Source organism: Acomys russatus, chromosome 14, assembly GCF_903995435.1.
Source record: "Acomys russatus chromosome 14, mAcoRus1.1, whole genome shotgun sequence".
In the NCBI taxonomy this organism is placed as follows: domain Eukaryota; kingdom Metazoa; phylum Chordata; class Mammalia; order Rodentia; family Muridae; genus Acomys; species Acomys russatus.
Window position 1 is genome coordinate 51,819,278 of NC_067150.1, and position 18,971 is coordinate 51,838,248.

Sequence of the window (18,971 nt, forward strand, 5' to 3'; positions counted from 1 at the left end):
CAGAATCTGAGCACATTAGGGAGAGGTCACTTACTGACTCTTAACCGACCAGCCCAAACCCCTCATTGTCTTATTTTCCTGTTTGATTTTCAAATTGAACTTAAAAACTCGAATCTTCCATCCCTAATATTCTGAAGGATGAGGACACATGTATGTCTACTGAATGAGAGCCACAGTGGCCAACGACAGGAGGAAACACCTTTCAAAGGAGCACATCGCATAGATGACTGCATCTTACATTCTCTCCAGAGTCCTTAAGACTGAGCATCGTCTTCCTGTGCTCCACTGTCTTCACATTCCCAGCCACAGTGATTCCCTGCAGTCCCTTGAGGTACCTGAAGAAGCCTCTTCCTGGAGAGACAGGTGAACAGCAGGGATGGCACCAACAAGAGAGGAACATAACCACACAAGACATTGGACTTTTTTTTAAACTAATGTATTTATTCTTCACTCATAAAAAAAGAACATATGCTTGGCTTTGAAATCATGACATAAAATAAAAAGGCAGAGAGAGAGAGAGAGAGAGAGAGAGAGAGAGAGAGAGAGAGAGAGAGAGAGAGAGAGAGAGAGAGAGAGAGAGAGAAGTCTCGGCTAGAGGTTGGTAGAGGCATCTCATGGTAGCCTATCAGCACTCACTATGTGCTCGGGGCTGGAGCAGGCGCACCAGTGAGAGCGGGAGCTGAAGAAGCATTTCCGAGCCAGTAGCCAGGCCTCCTCCAATGGCTGCTTGGTTTCCCAAGGCTGTGTGTGGTCAGCATGCACGGGAAAGGAGTCCTCCATCTCTCCGGCCTTGCTCTTCTCTCGACAGTGCAGGCAGCGAGGCTTTGATGCCACTCTTTCTGTGGGATCGTGCTGTTGTCTCCGCATGTCTAACCTGCATCTTGACAAACTTTCAAAAAGCTCCAATTGCCCAAGTGGTCCGCAGCGGGAGGCCTCCCTATTTCTGGTCAGTGACCTGCTGCAGGCAGAGCTTCATGTAAGAATCTTTGCTGCGGATCTCTATGACGGCGTCCCTGACCAGCTCGATGAACATCTGAGGCCACAGCTTCTGCAGAGCTTCGTTTTTCATGTTGATGGCCGTGGCCTCCTTCACCAGGTCTTCTACATACACCTTGCAGAACTTCTTCTTTTCCTTTATTTCCTGTTAAGAAGGGGAAAAAATTACATTAAATCATAACTAATCCAAAAGTCGAAATGATAATTAACAGAATCAGAGAACCTTGAAATAATGTACTCTGCACCCCTTTCCCCTCCTGTCGTGTTCCTTCAGGGCAGGAATTCTTTCCCAGCAGCTCCTGACAGAGGGCTCTGCCTCAGTAGGCAGGAGAGGCCTCACCTTTCCCAGGCTCCTGCCTCGATTGAGCCTGGGGCTGCCCAGAGGTGAACGTGTTGGAGTGCTAACACTGAACATTCTAGTCAGTCTGAGGTTAGTTACACCTGTGTGACCCTTTATGCTCTTACTTTGAGTTTATGCTTTAGTATAGAGAAATACAAAACATTGCCCTGTAGCCCAGGCTACCTGGACAAAGTTTGAGGAAAGTGCCAAAGCAGAAGAAGAAATAGCACAAGCCTTGGGCCCACAGCACACCATTGCCGTAGAAAGAACAGCATTCTCACCCAGCTTCTGGGCCTGGCAGTCTGAAGATGAAAAAGCTGCTTGTAAACACAGCAGGGTGAGTTCGGAGCCAGAGGACGTTTGGGCATTCAGCTCCAGTTTCATCAGGGATGCCAATAAAGCTATTCTATTGGGGCTGGGGGCACAGTGCAGTGGTAGAGGGTTTTAGTCTAGTATGCTTGAAGACCCTGGGTCTGATTGCCAACAGAGATAGATAGATAGATAGAAAGATAGATAGATAGATAGATAGATAGATAGATAGATAGATAAACAGATAGAAGATAGATAGATAAAGAGAGAGAGAGTTTATTTTGCCTGCTGATATTATTAGAGGAAAAAGTTGGTGACGCTATCCATGTAATGATGAGAATTAGACCCTAGGTAACTTGCATTGATCAAGAAAGGAAGGCTAAATGCTGACAAGAAACCTAAGAAAAAGATCTATTTAAACCGCAAACTCAAAACACAAAAATTCTAAGATGAATTAGATTAATGAACAGAAGTGACAACATTGCTGAACGGAATAGCTGGTCCTCAAGAGGAGGTCATAGCTCTCCAGGCGGCTGTCAGGGACTCACAACATGACCTTGGACAATTTCTGAGCTTCCAGTTTTCCCTGCCTGTCTGAGAGGAGACCTGGGTTCTTTACAGTCCCTTAAATCTCTTTTAGATGAGGCAGGAGAATGGATGGCTGGTGAGCCTCAAGCAACAGGACAGCAATGAATAGGCCTGCTGAGCTGGAAGTGTGGCAGCTCACCTCTATTCATTTTCCCAGCCACTCGGTGCGCACAGGAGAGAGAGGCTGGCGCTCCTGCTGCACGGGTGTAAGTGCTTTTCAAGATGTGGGCACTGCGTGGAAGAGAAGGAGTGCTGGGCTGTGAGTCAACAGGCAGGGATTAAGGGACTTGGCCAGGGTCTCCCAGGTAGTAAGTGGTGATTGGGCCTCAAGGCCAAATCTCCTGATAGCTAGCTTGGATCCTGTCCCAAAGTGTTACGTGTCTTCAGATTTCTTCCTTTGCCTTTGAGCTTTCTCAGACTAGGAGCCCACATCTCCTCACGTTACCTCCTCATTGTGTTTTTACCGACCAAGCCACCTTAATCCAGACTCTGCTTGTTTGATTCTGCTGAAGCAATTCGATTAAAATATTACCTTGACTGCCAAATTTATAAACAAAACAAAACAAAACAGAAACCTCCCTGTATAGTCAGTCAGTCACTTGGAATGTCCAAAAGTCACATCTACCCAACCAAGACCGTAAGGTCTCCATCTATTTTTAAAAAATAAAAACTTTATAACGTTTCTGTTTGATTTGCCCTGAGGTAATTTTTTGTTATACAGTATGGACGGGTTCTGTATGTTTTCCTCAGCATTAGTTATGAAATAGACTGGTCCCATCAGTTTGTAATGGCTGTTGTCCACCTAAGTCTCCCACACATGTGCAGTGTTGCTTTGGTTCTGTGTTGTCCAAAGTCTGTCTATTCCCGTCTTGCCTTAACTGCAACATTGTTCTGGTTGGTTCTTGTTAGCCTGACACAATCCAGAGATAGCTGGGAAGAAACGCCTCAATTGAGAAAATGCCTCCTCCACTGGATTGGTCTGTAGGCAAGTCTACAGGCCATTTTCTTGATTGATAATTGATACAGGAGGGCCCACCTCATGGTGGGCAGTGCCACCCTGGGCTGGTTGTCCTGGGTGGCATAAGAAAGCAGTCTGAGCCTGCCGGAAGCAAGGCAGTAAGCAGCACCCTCCATGGCTTCTGTTCAGTTCTACCTCCCGCTTCCTGCCTTGGGGTCCTGCCCTGACTTACCTGGATGAGGAGCTACAGGCTGTGAGGTGAAATAAACCTCTCCTCCCTAAGTGGCTTTTGGCTAGTGGTTTAGCATAGCAATAGAAACCTATCTAAATCTATACCCTTACCGTAGTTACTTTGTATCTGACAAAGCACTTTTACTCTTGTATACTTAAGGTTCTAGCTCTAGCTGGGAACTTTTTTAGAATTAAAATTTAGAATTAAATAACCCTTGTACAAACTTGAACCAGAACTGCCTTATACTCATGGATGTAAGAAGGCTTAGCATTTTACAGCATGAATGCTTTTTCTGTGAATATAAACTTCACAGTTGTTCTTTAGTGACCGGCAACAAAAGTTTAATTTCCCCCAATAAAGGACATGGATGTATGTTTCTGTTTGCATGTCAAGCTGAAAAGTTGATGCCATGTGTTTTCCTCTGTGGCTGGGTCTCTTACTGAGTCTGGAGTTCACTGATTCAGTAAGACTAGCTGGCCAGTAAGGCCCAGGAGCCCCTCTACCTCTGCCTCCCCAGGTCTAGGATACAGGTGCACGCCTGTACCACACCAGGTCTGTACCTTGGTCTGGGGATCCAAGCTCAAGCCTGCACGCTTGTGAGACAAGCACTTTGCTGCCTGCCGTGTCTCCCAGTTATTTTCTTCTTCATCCCCACAGTGTCGGTTTATTGTTTACTGCTATAGACATGGTGTCCCATCTTAAATGTACTCCACTGGCTGTACAGACTGTAAGGCATCTGATGTTCTTCTGGATTCTGCTTGACTTCTATTGTTAATTGTGTGTGTTTGCACATGTGAATGCCATGACCACAGATACCACAGAAGGACTTCGGATCCCCTGAAGCTGGACCTGAATGTTAGGAACCAATCTCAGGTCCTCTGTGAGAACAGCACGTGCTCCTCACTGCTGGGCGGGCTCTCCGGCCAAACCTGGTGCTGTAAAAGGATTCTTTTTTTTTTTTTTTTTTTTTCATCAACATCTCTAAATATCGGGCCTGGCTTTTCTTTTCCTAGCAACTTTGGTGGATTCTGCAGTCAACGCTTTGCTGTCTACCTTGAGAAAACAAGAATTTAAAAAAAAATATTCCTCAACAAACTGAAAATTAAAACTCAAATGACCTGTTTTTTTGACTGACTTTGCAGTTTTCCCCATGAAATTGTCCCTGCTTGCATGTAGCAGTTTTATATTTTTCTAAAACTCTTTTTTTACTTTTTATTTAATTAATTTATTCAGATTACATCTAAATTGTTATCCCATCACTTGTATCCTCCCATTCCTCCCTCCTTCCCACTTTCACCCTATTCCCCTCTCCTAGGGAGACCTCTTCCCCTACTTTGTGGTCATAGGCTATCAAGTCTCATCTTGGTAGCCTGCTTATTCTTTCTTTAAGTGCCACCAGGCCTCCCCACCAAGAGGAGGTGGTCAAATATGGGGCACCAGAGTTCATGTCAGAGTTAGTCCCTGCTCTCCACCTAATTGTGGAGAATGTCCTGTCCATTGGATAGATCAGAGTAGAGGTTCGATATTTACTACTTATATTGTCCTTGGTTAATGCAAAAGTTTGAGCAGACTACCCTGGGCCCTGATCCACTCATCACAATGTTCTTCTTGTAGGTTTCTAGGACCCTCTGGATCCTTCTATTTCCCCATCTCCTATATTTCTCTTACCTAGAGTCAGAGAATTTGATTATTTAGACTACATATATATATATTTATATATATATATAATTTTTTAATATTAGATTATTTGAGTTATAGGACCAACCATCCTTAGGAACAGGGCTCCTAATCTTGCCATCTTGGCTTTCATTTTCCTCTTCTGGCAAAACCAGAAAGTCCTTATTAGCTGATATTACATCTCAGCCTCTTCCTATCAGCCCAGTCTCCTCATGTGACACCTTCTTCTTAGTGCTGAGCTTCTTAAAATTTGGCTCTGTTCAACTACAGAAACACTGGCTGTGGATGTGTGAGTGACGCGGGGAATGAACCCAGCCTGCGCACTGGGCTGATGCTCCACTGAGCTCCCCAGGCTTCCCACACTTAAAGCAGAAGCCGAGCTTCCTTCAGGATGCTGCAGAAACAGTTAGCTGAGTTGTCAAGCTGTAGCCCACAGGCTTCTATGGATTCCAAAGATGCTTCAGATTGAGAGCAGGGTGAAGGGAAAAAAGGAAAAACAGAAAATCCAACTAAGTTCCAATGAAAGGAAGTGCTGAGCACTCCCCACCTCATTTCCTCTATGGCACCAGCACATGCTCCTGTTAGACACACTGGCTGTTCAGCCACTCCTTAATACAGAGATTAGAGCTGCCAGATGAACACCTGAAGGCTGCCTGCCTGCTGTTTTATTTCTTTCTTATTTCTAATTTATGCATAGACACTTGTGGATCTCTCTCTCTCTCTCTCTCTCTCTCTCTCTCTCTCTCTCTCTCTCTCTCCCTCCCTCCCCTTCTTCCCCTCCTCTTTCTCTCTCTCTTCCTCTCCCCCCCTCCCCTTTACAACTATATCTAACTGGTCTGAGAGCTACAGAGATTTAGATAGACCTTATTTGGGGCTTCACACATGTCATCAGATGCTCAGTAAATGTGTCTGCTTCCTTGCTCTTTTGTCTTCTGTCACCTCACAAATACACTGCAGCGTGATACACTCTGGCTGTTTAGGTGACATAGCTCTTCAGCTGTCTGGTGGGTGCCAGCAAGGTAAGCACTGCATACCTTCTCCCCAGCAGCTCCAGCCACAGGGGTGCTGCATCCCCTCCACAGCCCTCTGCTGGGAACAGAGCAGCCATACGGCTGCTCATGGTACTGAATGGAACGCATAAACTGAACCACCACACGCCAAGCCAAGAGCTCTGCCATGGAGATTCTGCTGTGTCTTGTGTTGCTCTGGCACCAGCTGGACAAACACCCATGGGAGCCTTTCTCCCTTTTTTCTTAATTTAGACAGATCAGGCATGTGGGACCTATTTTAGTCCAGATTTTTGGCACAGCTTTCTTTTGAAGATGCTTTTGAGCTGAGATGGAAACAGTGGAGCTGGAGGTTCTTCCTCTCCAGCCTGCCAGCTTCCCACTCCCTGCTAGGATTCCCAGCCCCGTGCACCTGGACTGCAAGTACGAGAACCCCAGAGCCACGGGCTGTACCTCCAGCTTCTCGTGGTAGAATTCTCTGGTGGTGTAAGTCAGCGTAGAGCGGTTCGTGTTCTCCCCCATGAGCCGCTTGCTGTCGCTAGTCTCCTCATTGATGAGGCCAGGTTTTTTACCTTTGCTTTCCAGTAGATATCGGAATTGCTTTTTCCTGCAGAAGATAGTAAAGGGACTCAGTTATTTATCAGCATAAAAAGATCACGGGCAACGTCTGCTGACTAGAGGGGGCGAATGCTTTGTTGAATGCCATACTGTGAGTTTGAATAGTTGTTATTTGAGTTCAGCTTAGAACCCCAGTATTTCCCTAATTAGGGTATCTGATGCACATTGTTTGTTTGTTTTGAGACATAGTCTCACCATTGTAGCTCAGGGTGGCTTCAAACTCCCAATCCTCCTGGGTTATAGGCTGTGACTTTGTGCAGAGGCCCGCCCACATTCTTTTGTTCTGTGACTGCCGGTCAGCAACCTTAACACAGCTCAAACGTTTCTACAATGGTGAAAGAACCCTAGCTTAACAGGAAACAACTCAAAAACTGAGTCAAAGCATAAGCCAATTAAAGAGGCAGAGGACCAATCCACACGTCTGTATAGCTATAAAACATGTTGGTTTGGTCATTTAGCCACATACCAAGCCCACAATTCTTATATTTACCTGAGTTGTGTTCCTTGCTAGAAAATCAAATCAGGTGTGGAGTTAACTTCAGCAAAAGCAAAACCCAAAGCAGCAAGAATCCCCACGGGTGCTGGCAGGAGGCTAATGGCCAGAGGCGTCTTGGAATCCCAAAGGGGAACACCAGTGGATCCTGGAGCATCACAGAGCTGTCTGCCCAGAATCCCACAGGGCTGCAGCTCAGCTCATCCAGTTCCACTACTCAGGGTATCGCTGAGAACTCATGATATGACTTTATTGGGAACTAAAGACTGGGAGAAGAAATTTTTAAAACTTTTTTCTTTTTCTAATTTAAAAGTATAGTGATATATTTTTAGAAAACTGGAAAAGTATAAATTTTGAGAAGTGTAAGTAAATAGTCTACAGCTCATAATTCTATATAAACATCTAGTGTTTGCATTCAACATATTTCAAGATAATATTCCAATTTCAATGACTGAACAGAAGTCAACTGTGATGCAGATCACAATTTTCCTCACCAGTCTCTTTTATGACATGTTTAGAGAACGTACTTTGCCCACTTTTGTAAAGAAAATAGCGAGTCACTGTAGGTCTGTATTTGCTCTGATGCTTTTTTAAAAAAAATATTTATTTATTTATTTATTATGTATACAATGCTCTGCCTGTATGTACACCTGCAGGCCAGAAGAGGACATCAGATCACATTACAGATGGTTATGAGCCACTGTGTGGTTGCTGGGAATTGAACTCAAGACCTCTGGAGATGCAGTCAGTTTGCTTAACCTCTGAGCCATCTCTCCAGCCTCTCTGATGCTTTTTTTAACTGATTTTTTTTAAATTACAAAAGCAATGTCTACACACATTTTATATCACTTTTTAAACTTTTAAAATGTGTGTGTGTGTGTGTGTACATGGATACAGGTGCTGGAGGAGGCCAGAGGGGAGTGTTGGACTTGCTGGTGCCTGGGGTTATGGCCTGACCCTCATGTGTGCTGGGAACTGAACACCAGTCTTCCTCAAGAGCAGTGCATGCTCTTAACCACTGAGCTGCTTCTCTGGCTCCTGAGATAACTTTTACTCGACATTTAAAATAGAGAGTTCCATTTTAAAAAAACACTTTTTCATTTAAGTTTCTTCTGGATTATTTTGCTGTTCTTCTTCTAATTTTCTGAAATAAATATTCAGATGATTAACTTTCAGCTCTTACTCTTTCTAGTACATCCAGTTCAAGGCTAACGTGTCTATGCAGCGTTGTTCTGCTGATCCCATAAGTCTGTCAAGGCAGCACTTTCATTATATTTTAGTATAAGGTACTTGCATGATTCCACTAGGAAATTCCCTTTGACTTGTGGGTTATTCAGAAATCTGTCTCTTCCAAATATGTCGGCATTTTCTAGCTCTGCTTTTGTAACTGGGTTAAAGCTTCATGGCGTTCAGAACAGAATACACGGCCATGTGGTTTTAGTTCTTCGCAGTCTGTTGATATTTGCTTTGTAGATTTCATTTGGTCAACTTTAATAATGGTTCCACCTCCTCCCCCCTTCTCCCCCTTCTATCGTCTCTTCTCCCTCTTTTTCCTCTCTCCCCTCCTTCTCCCATTCTTTGGGGTGGGGGGGAAGCTACTAACACTTAGGAACTGGGTGCTGGTGAGATGACTCTGTGGAGAAGAACGCTGGCTGTTTTTGCAGAGGACTCAGGTTTGATGCTCAGTCCCTGCTGCTGCTGACAGCAACTGTCTGTAACTGCAGTTCCAGAGGCTCCAAACTCCCTTCTGTCCTCTGAGGACGCCACGCACGTGTGGTGCACAGACATAGACACACATGCAGGCAGAACATTCATATGCATAAAATAAAATCTTTACTATACAGGTGCTTTAACCAACTAAGCCACAGTGTCCACACATAAAAACAAATCTTTAAAAAAATAGTAATAATATTGAAGAAATCATGTGCACACACAGGCATGCACACAACACATGCACACACACACACACACACACACACACACACACACACACACACCTTTGGAACTGCAGGTATGAAGACTGCAGGTATTTTTATCCTACTGAGATGGCCAGGGGATAGAGATACTAATAGTTGTAGAAGGCCCCGGATGTCACAAAGACAGGGCGCTCTTGTCTGGCCTCTACTACACTGACCTAGCTGGGCCTGATGCAGCATCTCAGTTCATTATGGTATATTCTGATGACTTCCAACAGTCTGAAATTGAGCAGGCCCACACTGGGGAGTCAATTATGCCTTTACTCGTCAATGTCTTTTTCCTGTTTTTTAAATTTTTTTATTTTAAATGTTACATTGCCTCTCTGAGTCCTTCTACTCGCTTTTGCTTTAACTTAGAGAATTTTCTAGATTCTCAAAGGGAAGCCTCTCTCATTAATTCCTTTCTCATCTTTTAGTGAATACACTAAAGCCATATACATTGTTTCCTCTCAGTGCAGTTTTAGTCATATCCCAAAGTCTCTAACACCCAGAGTTCTAGGTGTGAAATGCACTCATATATTTATTATCCCAGCTTTAATTTCTTCCTCTATTCAGAAAAGTTGAAATATCTTTTAAGCACAACACATAGCAGGAAAATGCTGTAAGAGGAGCTCCTAGCGTATATTCTAACCTAAAACTCAGTAAGAAAAGAAAGTACCTTCAAAACACTTTTTAAAAATGAGTGTTTTTTTTTTTTAAAGAACAATACAAACAGAACAAAAACTAGGAGAATCCACAACCAAAACACACACACACACACACACACACACACACACACACACACTCAACAGATATGCAACTTTGAAATATCTATTTACTTTGGCATACAATCAGCTCTTTTTCCTGTTTAGCACTAAGAAGCAATTGTTCTTTTACAAAACATAAACAAACCAAAACCCAAAACCCAAACACAATATTTAAAAGCATCCCAAGTATCTTTTAATTATACACCCTATCCTCACAAATTGGAGCCTGCCACACACAACTGTTCTATACCTGGAACTTTCTGTTCTGGAACAGCACAACCTGCTCTAGTTCCGGTTCTTTGCTGTGACAGACAGACACCATCACTGAAAGCAACTTTGGAGAGGAAGGGTTAGGCTGACACAGCCAGGTCTCAATCTGAAGGAAGCTTGGATACAAACTCAAGACAGGAACCTGGAAACAGGAACCATGGGGGAACACTGCTAACTGGCTTAATCTCTAGCTCAGCCAGCTCTCTTCTACAGCCCAAGCCCACTGGCATGGTGCCACTTAGGGTGGGTGGGGCCCTCCCACATCAATCACCAATCAAGATAATCTCTCACAGACATGGCCACAGGCCAACCTGATCCCAAGCAACTCTTCAACTAAGGGTCAATCTTCCCAGTGACTACGAGGTTGTATGAAATCAACAGTAAGCAATAGGACATCTTGTTTCATACAGGAACTGCTAATCATCTTGACAGTACTAACAGGCATTCGCTATTTTGTTATAAACAGGCTGTGATGGAAATCCTTGGACACATACTTATGTTCATGTAAAATCATTTCTAGAACGAAATTCTGCTCAGGGAAATGGCTAAGTCAAAAGGCATGGCAACTGCAAATGTGTTAGGCATTGCTACGTTGCTATGAGAAGACTCACAGCATCGGCCAGCATGGACAATAGCATTTAGAACCCACCTCACTACATGGTATACTGTCAAGGGTGTGGCTGTCCTCACAAAGGTAGCTAGTCATTTTAAAATTTGTATGGCTATAGCTTTGAATGGGGTCAAATGGGCTCTTCTTTTATTTTTAAAGTTTAAAGTCTCCATATTTTATCTTCTGGCAACTTCATTATCTGGGTTTTGTTATTTTCCCAGTGCACCTAGATAAGTCTGGCTGTCTCAGCACTTCAGCTCTGTGACTCCCGGGCAGCCATGCCAAGCTACCTGTGCTGCCACTGCTGCCACGGAGCTGCACTCCTGGGCTCCTAACTCACTCACCACATCTCATTATTTTCCACCTGTAGAATGTTGATCGGAGACAATGGTCTGAGTGAGTTTGGGCTTTAGGTTCGCAGAGATTTCCTTAGAGTTTAAGGTGTGTTCAGCCTCTACAAGCTTGAATACTTTTTCCCCATCTGCCTTTGGGCATGAAATTCTGAAAACAAGCTTTGAAAAATATCTACTTGATAAATTATTAAAAAGCTTCATATTCTTTCTTATTTTATGTATTTGATCTGATTTGTGAGGGCCTTTTATTTTCAGGTTATTAAATCTTGTAAATACTATGTATCAGTATTTATTCAGAGGGGCATAACTTTCACTGATTTCTGTCTAAGCTATCACTTCTTAGTCCAATACAATCTAAGTATTTTTGTCCCCACAAGTGTTTTTGTGTATACATGCATGCACACACACATATTGGGGGTGCTGGACTGTGTGTAAGTGTGTATGTGTGTATGTGTGTGTGTGTGTGTGTGTGTGTGTGTGTGTGTGTGTGTGTGTTGTGTGTGCGCGCCTGTGGCGTGTATAGGCAGAGGTTGACATCTGGATGGCTTCCTCGGTTGCTTCTTCACCTTATTTCATTGAGACAGGCTCTCTCCCCCTGCTTGCTTCTGTCTCTCACCTGTGGGGTGAGACATGCACCAGTGCCCTCAGCTTGTTGAACAGGTGTTTTACCCTCAGGTGCTCACTCTTCAGAACAGTTCTGAGGGTTGTAGATGGGAGATACAGTGATTGAGCAAATGCATTTGAGTAAGATTTGAATTCAGAACCAAAGCAGCCTCTGTTCACACTTCTTTTTGTTTGTTAAAATTGATCTCTTTCCCCATATTCTAAGCCTACCCCACCCCCCACTCATTCCTAAAGAAACAGATAAACAGGAAGCCTTTTCCAGCGTTCTCAAATGCAACTAGTCTTTACCCCCCGTGCTCTTGTTGCACCAGAAAAACACATTTCAGCTGTTTATGTACATCTTTAGCTATTACATTATAACCACAGGAGAGCAAGGCTTCGTCTTGCTCACCTTTATTCCCTCTAAGTTTGAGCAGCGTCAGCCACAAGATAAGCCTGGGCACACTGTCTGCAGGATATGCAAGTGGCACAGTTAAGAGGTATTTCTACTGCAACAGTAAGCTATAAACAATTCAGAGTTACCTGGCATCACCCAGAATTGAAATCATGCGGTACTGAGGCAACCCAGAAGACGCTACGTGTGCTAGGATTCCAAAGAGCCTTTCAGCCATTATCATGTCATTTTGTGTCACCTGAGGAGAAACAGTAGAGAAAGGTCAAAAAGCTTCTTAGCTGAGTATAACAAATACAGTTAAAAAAAAGAAAAGTCTCGATTAGGTATTTTCCTTTAGCCCAAGAAAGGACGTGTCCCTGGGCTATGGAAGAGTCTTCGCCAAGACTTTGTTTTTCTTTGAGTCTAATTATAGAGGAGATGCTCAGAGGTGACTCCTGAAAGCTGACCTGGGCTGCTGGGTTAGCTCTGATCCTAGAAGGTTGCCTGAGGACTGTGCTTGAGACACCTTAAATTCATAAGGGATGTTATTCCGTGTGTGTGTGTGTGTGTGTGTGTGTTATGTGCACATGCATGCATGTACATATGTGTGTTTGCAGGTGTGTATATGTGGTTGTGTGTGTGCAGCATGCATGCATTTGTGTATGTATGTTTGCAGGTGTGTAGACATGGGTGAATGTGGTTGAGTGTGTGTGTGTGTGTGTGTGTACTTGTGGAGGCATAAGGCTGATGTCAGTAGTCTTCCGCAATTGTTCTTCCACATGACATTTTGACGCAGGGTCTCAGTCAGACCCAGAGCTACTGATACAATCTCACTAGCCATCTTATTCCATGGAATCCATCTCTTCCTTCCAAGCCTGGAATGACAGGTGGGTATTTATGTGGATTCTGGGGGTTTAACTTCCAATCTTGCTTGCTCAGCAAGCATTTAAACAGCTGAGCCATCTCTCAATTCCCTTAAAGGATATTTAAAAAAGGAATACCAGAACTTCTTAAATTAGGGTGATTTAAGAGGGAAATGCCCACGGGGAAGTTCATCTTAACAGGGTGATGCTCACAGCTTGTTCCTATAAGATAACTTTGTCTCTTCCTTGAGAGTTGGAATGCTTAGTAGACTAGCACAGATACTTCTGTGCATCCTATATCCATGGCAACCTTTTCCCTGGAATGATTAATATGTCCTCAGTACACACTCTGAAGGCTTATCCCTGTGTTAATCAGGAAAGGACCAAAGGAGTCAGGTGTGGTGACACAATCTGTCATCCTAGCACTTGGGAGGCTGAAGTAGGAGTACGTCAGCTCAAGGCCAGCCTTGTGTCACACCGTGTGACCCTGTCCCCAGCTACTCAACCAACCATCCAACCATCTAACCAACTAACTGACCAACTGACAACCTAAAGGCAAGGCTTGGATTAATATGTGGACATATTTAATATAAAATATGGATAAAATAACATTTAGATTTGTGACTGTATCCCTTCTAGTACGTTTCCTGTTTTGTTTTTTGAGACAGGGTCTCACTTTGTAGCCCTAGCAGTCCTGCAACTCACTCACTATGTAGGCTAGACTGATCTTGAGCTCACAAGGTCCACCTGCCTCTACTCCTTGAGTGCTGAGATGAAAGATGTGCATCACTACTTCCAGCCCCTTCTAGTACTTTTTGTAGCTATAAACGCTCAATAAACTTTTGAAAAAGTTTCTGTCTGAGTTTTAAATTCTATTGTCATGACATTAAAGAGATACATTTTTAAAAAATAATATAAAATATGGTAATCTGCATTTTCAATAGTTAATCTACATAGTATAATTTGATTCACCAACCAGTATCCAAATTGTTCCCTCAGGAATATTTGGCAAGATCTGGTCTGGTTAGGGGTGCTACTGACATCTAGTGCATAGAGCCAGGGATGCTGCTAACTGTTTCATATGCAGAGGAGGACTACCACAATGGCTATCTGCCCCAGTGTCAGCAGAGCAGAAGCTGAGAACGCCCTTCTTTTTGTGTAAATAAGTTTGGAGTTTTAAAAACAGAGGGGCCTTCATCTATTTACTTATTTGGTGAGAAGGTTTGTGTGTGTGTGTGTGTGCATGCGCACGCATGCTTGTGTATGTGTGTGCATGTGTAGGTATACTCACCAACGCATGCACCCATATAGGGTAGAGTTGATGTCAAGTGTCTCCCATGCCTCTCTCAATCTGCTGGCTATGAGGTCCTTCAGCCTAGATCTTGTAGGTGTACATAGTCAGGCTGGCCAGTGAGCTCCTGGGACCTACCTTTCTCTGTCCCACCCAGTTCTAGGGGTCCAGATATGTGCTGATAGGCAGGCTTAGCTTACGTGGGTTTGGAGGATCTACCCTGGTTCTCATACTTGCACAGTAGGCACTTTTCAGACTGAGCCATCTCTGCAGTACACCATGCATTTTGGCAGCACGAGACAGGGTCACACGGCCAACCTCCTGTCTCGGCCTCTCCAGTGTTGGAAGAGCAGGTGTGTGTATTTGTGATAATATATTACAGAAGTGTTCTCTAGGGGAAAACCCCACAGTTCAAACATACAATTCCTTCACATCAGTCGTATGGACCAGCTTTTCCCTATCCTGGGCCTGCCCAAAGCCTTCCTTGAGCTGACAACTAAGTTGTCTGGTCCAACACAGTCACCTAGTGGCCAGCGCAGGCCACTGCTCCATGTTCTTGATGCTCAGCAGTCAGTTCTCCCTCCAGCAATACAGGCTGTTACAGAAAGGGGAGCACAGAAGGAAACACAGAAAGTGGCAAGGCTATGTGTGAAGGCATAGCTTTCAGGTATTATATAACATGTCAACTATGCCTGACACTCACATTTTTTTTTTTTTTTTTAGTTTAGTTTTTTGAGACAGGGTTTCTCTGTGTAGCCTTGGCTGTCCTGGACTCACTTTGTAGACCAGACTGGCCTCAAACTCACAGCCTGCCTCTGCCTCCCAAGGGCTGGGATTAAAGGCGTGCGCCACCACGCCCAGCGACACTGACACTTTCTAAAAGTTAAACTAGAATGCTGCACTGGTTCTGTTTAATGTTCTGTGCAATTACAACATTCTTCCTTATCGCGCAACGAGGCAAGCCCACATCTGAGTAGGTCACTATTTACAGCTAATCTGCAACCCCAGACAGGCCAATGAGGAAGAATCCTTCACTCATAGCCCAAAGAACTTATCTTTATATTTCTAGTCCAGACTGTGAAAACCATCCCAGTAATTACCAGGCCTTAGGAGCTACAAGCTCTGTCTGACGCAGACCTGCAGGGCACACAAGACTGAATGCTGAGTGAATGAAGAGCTAGCTGGGGAGACTTATTGCTATCTCAAGGCTCCAGACTCTCCTGGCACTTTAACAAAAGGCTGACACTCAACTATGGTTGAAACATAGTATGGCCACTTTTGACACTGGCCCACATAGCACGATGCTACATGCTGGATTTTGTAGGTTAAGGCCAGAGGTAGCTGTGGTGTCCGAGTCATAAAGCAATACCAGATTTATGCCAGCAAAGCTGACTATAAAGTTCATCTTATAATAGGGGAGTCTTCTGAACTTCAAGACCACAGTGAGACTAACAACAGCTTAAAGATGCTTCCCTTTGTAAGATTATTTCGCTTCAACGGTGATAAAAGCATAGTTCCCTCCTTTCCCCAAGTTAGTATCTAAAGAGAACACAATCTTTGAGTAGCTGGGGGATTAGCCTTGTGACAAATTCAGGAAAAAGATAAATCTAAAATTAGCTTTCCATTAATAATTTTCCATTTATTCAGCTCATGCCTGAGTTATTCTGTATCATGCCACAGCAGCCATGACCAATTATTAATAGAACAGTCCAGACTTGAGCTCAGATTTTCTCTCTTCACTTTTTTTCTTCCCTTCCTTAGGAGGGGACATTTACTCTGACTTCTCATGTTCTCTTGTCCGCCACAGTCTGCAGAACACTTTGAAACATAACAAAGGTTGTCTCACCTGCAGAAGTTAGACGTTTTAAAATGTCATTTTCTTCAATGTTTCTCTTCCGTGAATGCTCACAAACAACAGGAGATGTAGCTTCTGTTCACCAGGGAACAGGGAAAAAAAAAATCTACTCACTGGGAAAAATCTATTCACTGCTTCAGATTCTGTCCAATGGACATGTGTGTGAGTGTGTGTGCCTGTTTGTGGGGTGTGGGGGTGCGTATGTGCACATGCATTGCCTATGTATGGTTTCTTCTTTTTAATATTTTGAATGCTCATATTTTATTTTTAAGAAACGGTATTTTTAAACAATTCTAGCATAGTTAGATTCCCAGTGTGTGTGCTGTCAGGGGCTCCGTCAAGTGGGAGCTCCTTCCGTAGTCAGCTTTGCTTTTCCTTACCTCTGTTCCATTTATTTTCTGCATGCTGAAGTGGCTGAGCCTAAACAGCACGTAGTATTTCCAGAGTGTGAAGTTGACCACTGGGTTTCCCTGAGGATCGATTGTCAACTGGTCAACCCGACGAAGTTGTGCTAGGGCGTTGAACTGCTGCAGCATTACAAGGTTGGTCTCCTTGAATTTAAGGTGCTGCAATAATAAACGGCATGCAAGGTCTCTGCTCCGAGTTGAACCACCTTAAATGCTAACATTAACACTTCACAGGTCATTTCCCACGGAACCCTGTAAGCTGCAGGCTTAGGAAACACATTTTCAGTTACATTAAATCAACAGAAGGCTCTAAGCTTGCTTAACTTCATGTGCTCAATTCATCAGCCATCAACAGCAACTGCCCAAAACTCCAGTCGTTTTGGGTGGCTCCTCTGTAAAGGATGTCCTCATCCATCAGCATCCAGGATTCCCTAACGTTATCTAATAACTCAGACTCTTTCAAGCTTTGCAAATCTACACATTTTACATTAACATTACCGTGTAAAGGAGAGACTGCAACATTCCAGAAATTTCAAAGTACAGGGATCAGCCCGGTCCTGAAAACTAGTATTGCTAATGCTGCGCCTTTCTGAAAGCCATGCTGGTTACTTCAATTGGCCAGGGAGACTCAAAACACTAAAACAGAAATGCTAAAGCAAATGGCCAATCTGCAAAGCGGATATTCTTCCTAAACGCCTGCTTCTATTACTACTTATCCTCTTTAGGGCTAAGGAGGAAGAAAGACACACACCATAACAGGGTCAGCAGAGAGGCTCACTGTAGGGAAAAGCTCAAGAGGAGCCTCCCTGTGAATCACTGACTCCCAGTGCCTATCCGTAACTGGTGCAGTCCACATGGTCAGGGAGGCTGCCTTCCAGTCAGCAGACTCAAGTGTTCCCAGTGCTGTTGCAGGACTAGTGTCAGATCACATAATGAACATACATGTCCCACGCACACCGGTTTCAATGCCTGAATACATGCTATAGGGCTGTGTGGCCGTCTTTGTAAAAATTGAGACAGATAATGTGCATTAAATTCCTTTGGGTTTTTTCTATTTCATGAAGGACTGTTCATAGAGATATAATTTCTAATATTAGCACAAACCTGCAAGGCCATTTATGGAAGTAATTTAAGTTCCAGTGCCAGAAAATCAACACAAAAGAACCATAGAAACTGAAGCCCAAACAGGCTTCGGCCTGAACACACAAGTCACAATGAAGAACAATTCAAAGGGAAGTGTTTACCAGGGAATTTGGAAACTTCATCTTCAGTTTGGGGAGCACTTGGACAATTTCATCAAACTCAATGAATGTGAATGAGACGGTGGTGACCATGCCGGCTGTTTGAACACTCCAGTTCCGATCCAGGCACTCCAGTGCCCCCGAGCCATACAGTGAGAGGGTCTCTCCATCCACTTCCACCAAGTGTGTTTCTGTGACAGATAGGCCTTGTAACGCATTGTTGAGTCCTGGATCTAGAGACCTGCAAAAGTCGTTTTTTAAGTAAAGTTTCAAGCATGAAAAAAAAAAAAAAAAGTAGCAGGCTAGAACAATGTATTGGAAAATGTCTTACAGTTTTACACTCATTAACTCCATTTTCATAATTAAACCCAGAGCAGCCTAGATTATTTTTCATTTGATTTTTAAAAATTAGATTGCAAAGTAGCAGGCTTGTTATGGCATTTTCCTATTCAGTCTTGTTGAAGCTCCCCCCCACCTCCTCCCTGACCTCGTCCCTCTCCGGCTGTACCCCCTTCCTCCCCACACAACCTCCCTCTTGCCTCCACGTCATGTGCATGCATACTTCGGCTAATTTGCTAGATCATCTGAAAGATTAGCCTTAACATCCAATGATGTATTTTAGCTGAAAATAGGAAAATTATTAACAGAAACCCACCTCCAAGTCCAAATTATTCATCATATTAATGAAAGACAGTAATTTCATATCCTTTAAATGTCATTGAGATATTTTATCAATATAAACATATTTCTCCAATTTATATCTATCTAGCTAGAAAAATACATTTTATAATATATTTTCATAAGAGTTATAAAATATTATTTATAAAACACAATATAAAATGCAAAATATATAACTTTAAACTAGTTTCTATCTTAGTTAATGAGTGAAGCAATGCTGACTCTATTTTTGAATGGCCTTAAAAACTTTAAGTGTATTTGTTCAGTTGTAATCAATACAAATCAACCATGTCTTCCTCCTCAAATTGAAATAAGAGTGATAAAAACCACTTACGCTACACACAGTATCATGCTGGCTAGTCCACTGAGAGGCAATTTCTGTTGTGGCTGAAGTAGGAGCCACACTGCTGCCAGACTCTACCTGATGGCAAGCAGGGACCCAATAGAGCTCCTTGACCCAGTGCAA

General features: G+C 43.5%; 1 protein-coding gene across 4 annotated transcripts in view; it reads right to left on the reverse strand.

Moving 5' to 3' along the window:
- Positions 1-414: 414 nt before the first annotated feature.
- Lrrc49 (leucine rich repeat containing 49) overlaps positions 415-18,971 on the reverse strand; it is a 97,507-nt gene continuing 78,950 nt past the window's right edge. For 3 of the 4 annotated variants that reach the window (XM_051156572.1, XM_051156570.1, XM_051156571.1), the window contains 5 exons: positions 17,831-18,068; positions 16,560-16,745; positions 12,320-12,429; positions 6,561-6,714; positions 415-1,141 (listed from right to left, as the gene is read on the reverse strand). In XM_051156572.1, the coding sequence (XP_051012529.1) occupies positions 938-1,141; positions 6,561-6,714; positions 12,320-12,429; positions 16,560-16,745; positions 17,831-18,068 (892 nt within the window). In that variant the 3' untranslated portion in view covers positions 415-937. The remainder of the gene's footprint in view (positions 1,142-6,560; positions 6,715-12,319; positions 12,430-16,559; positions 16,746-17,830; positions 18,069-18,971) is intronic. The other variant, XM_051156573.1, reaches the window with a different exon arrangement.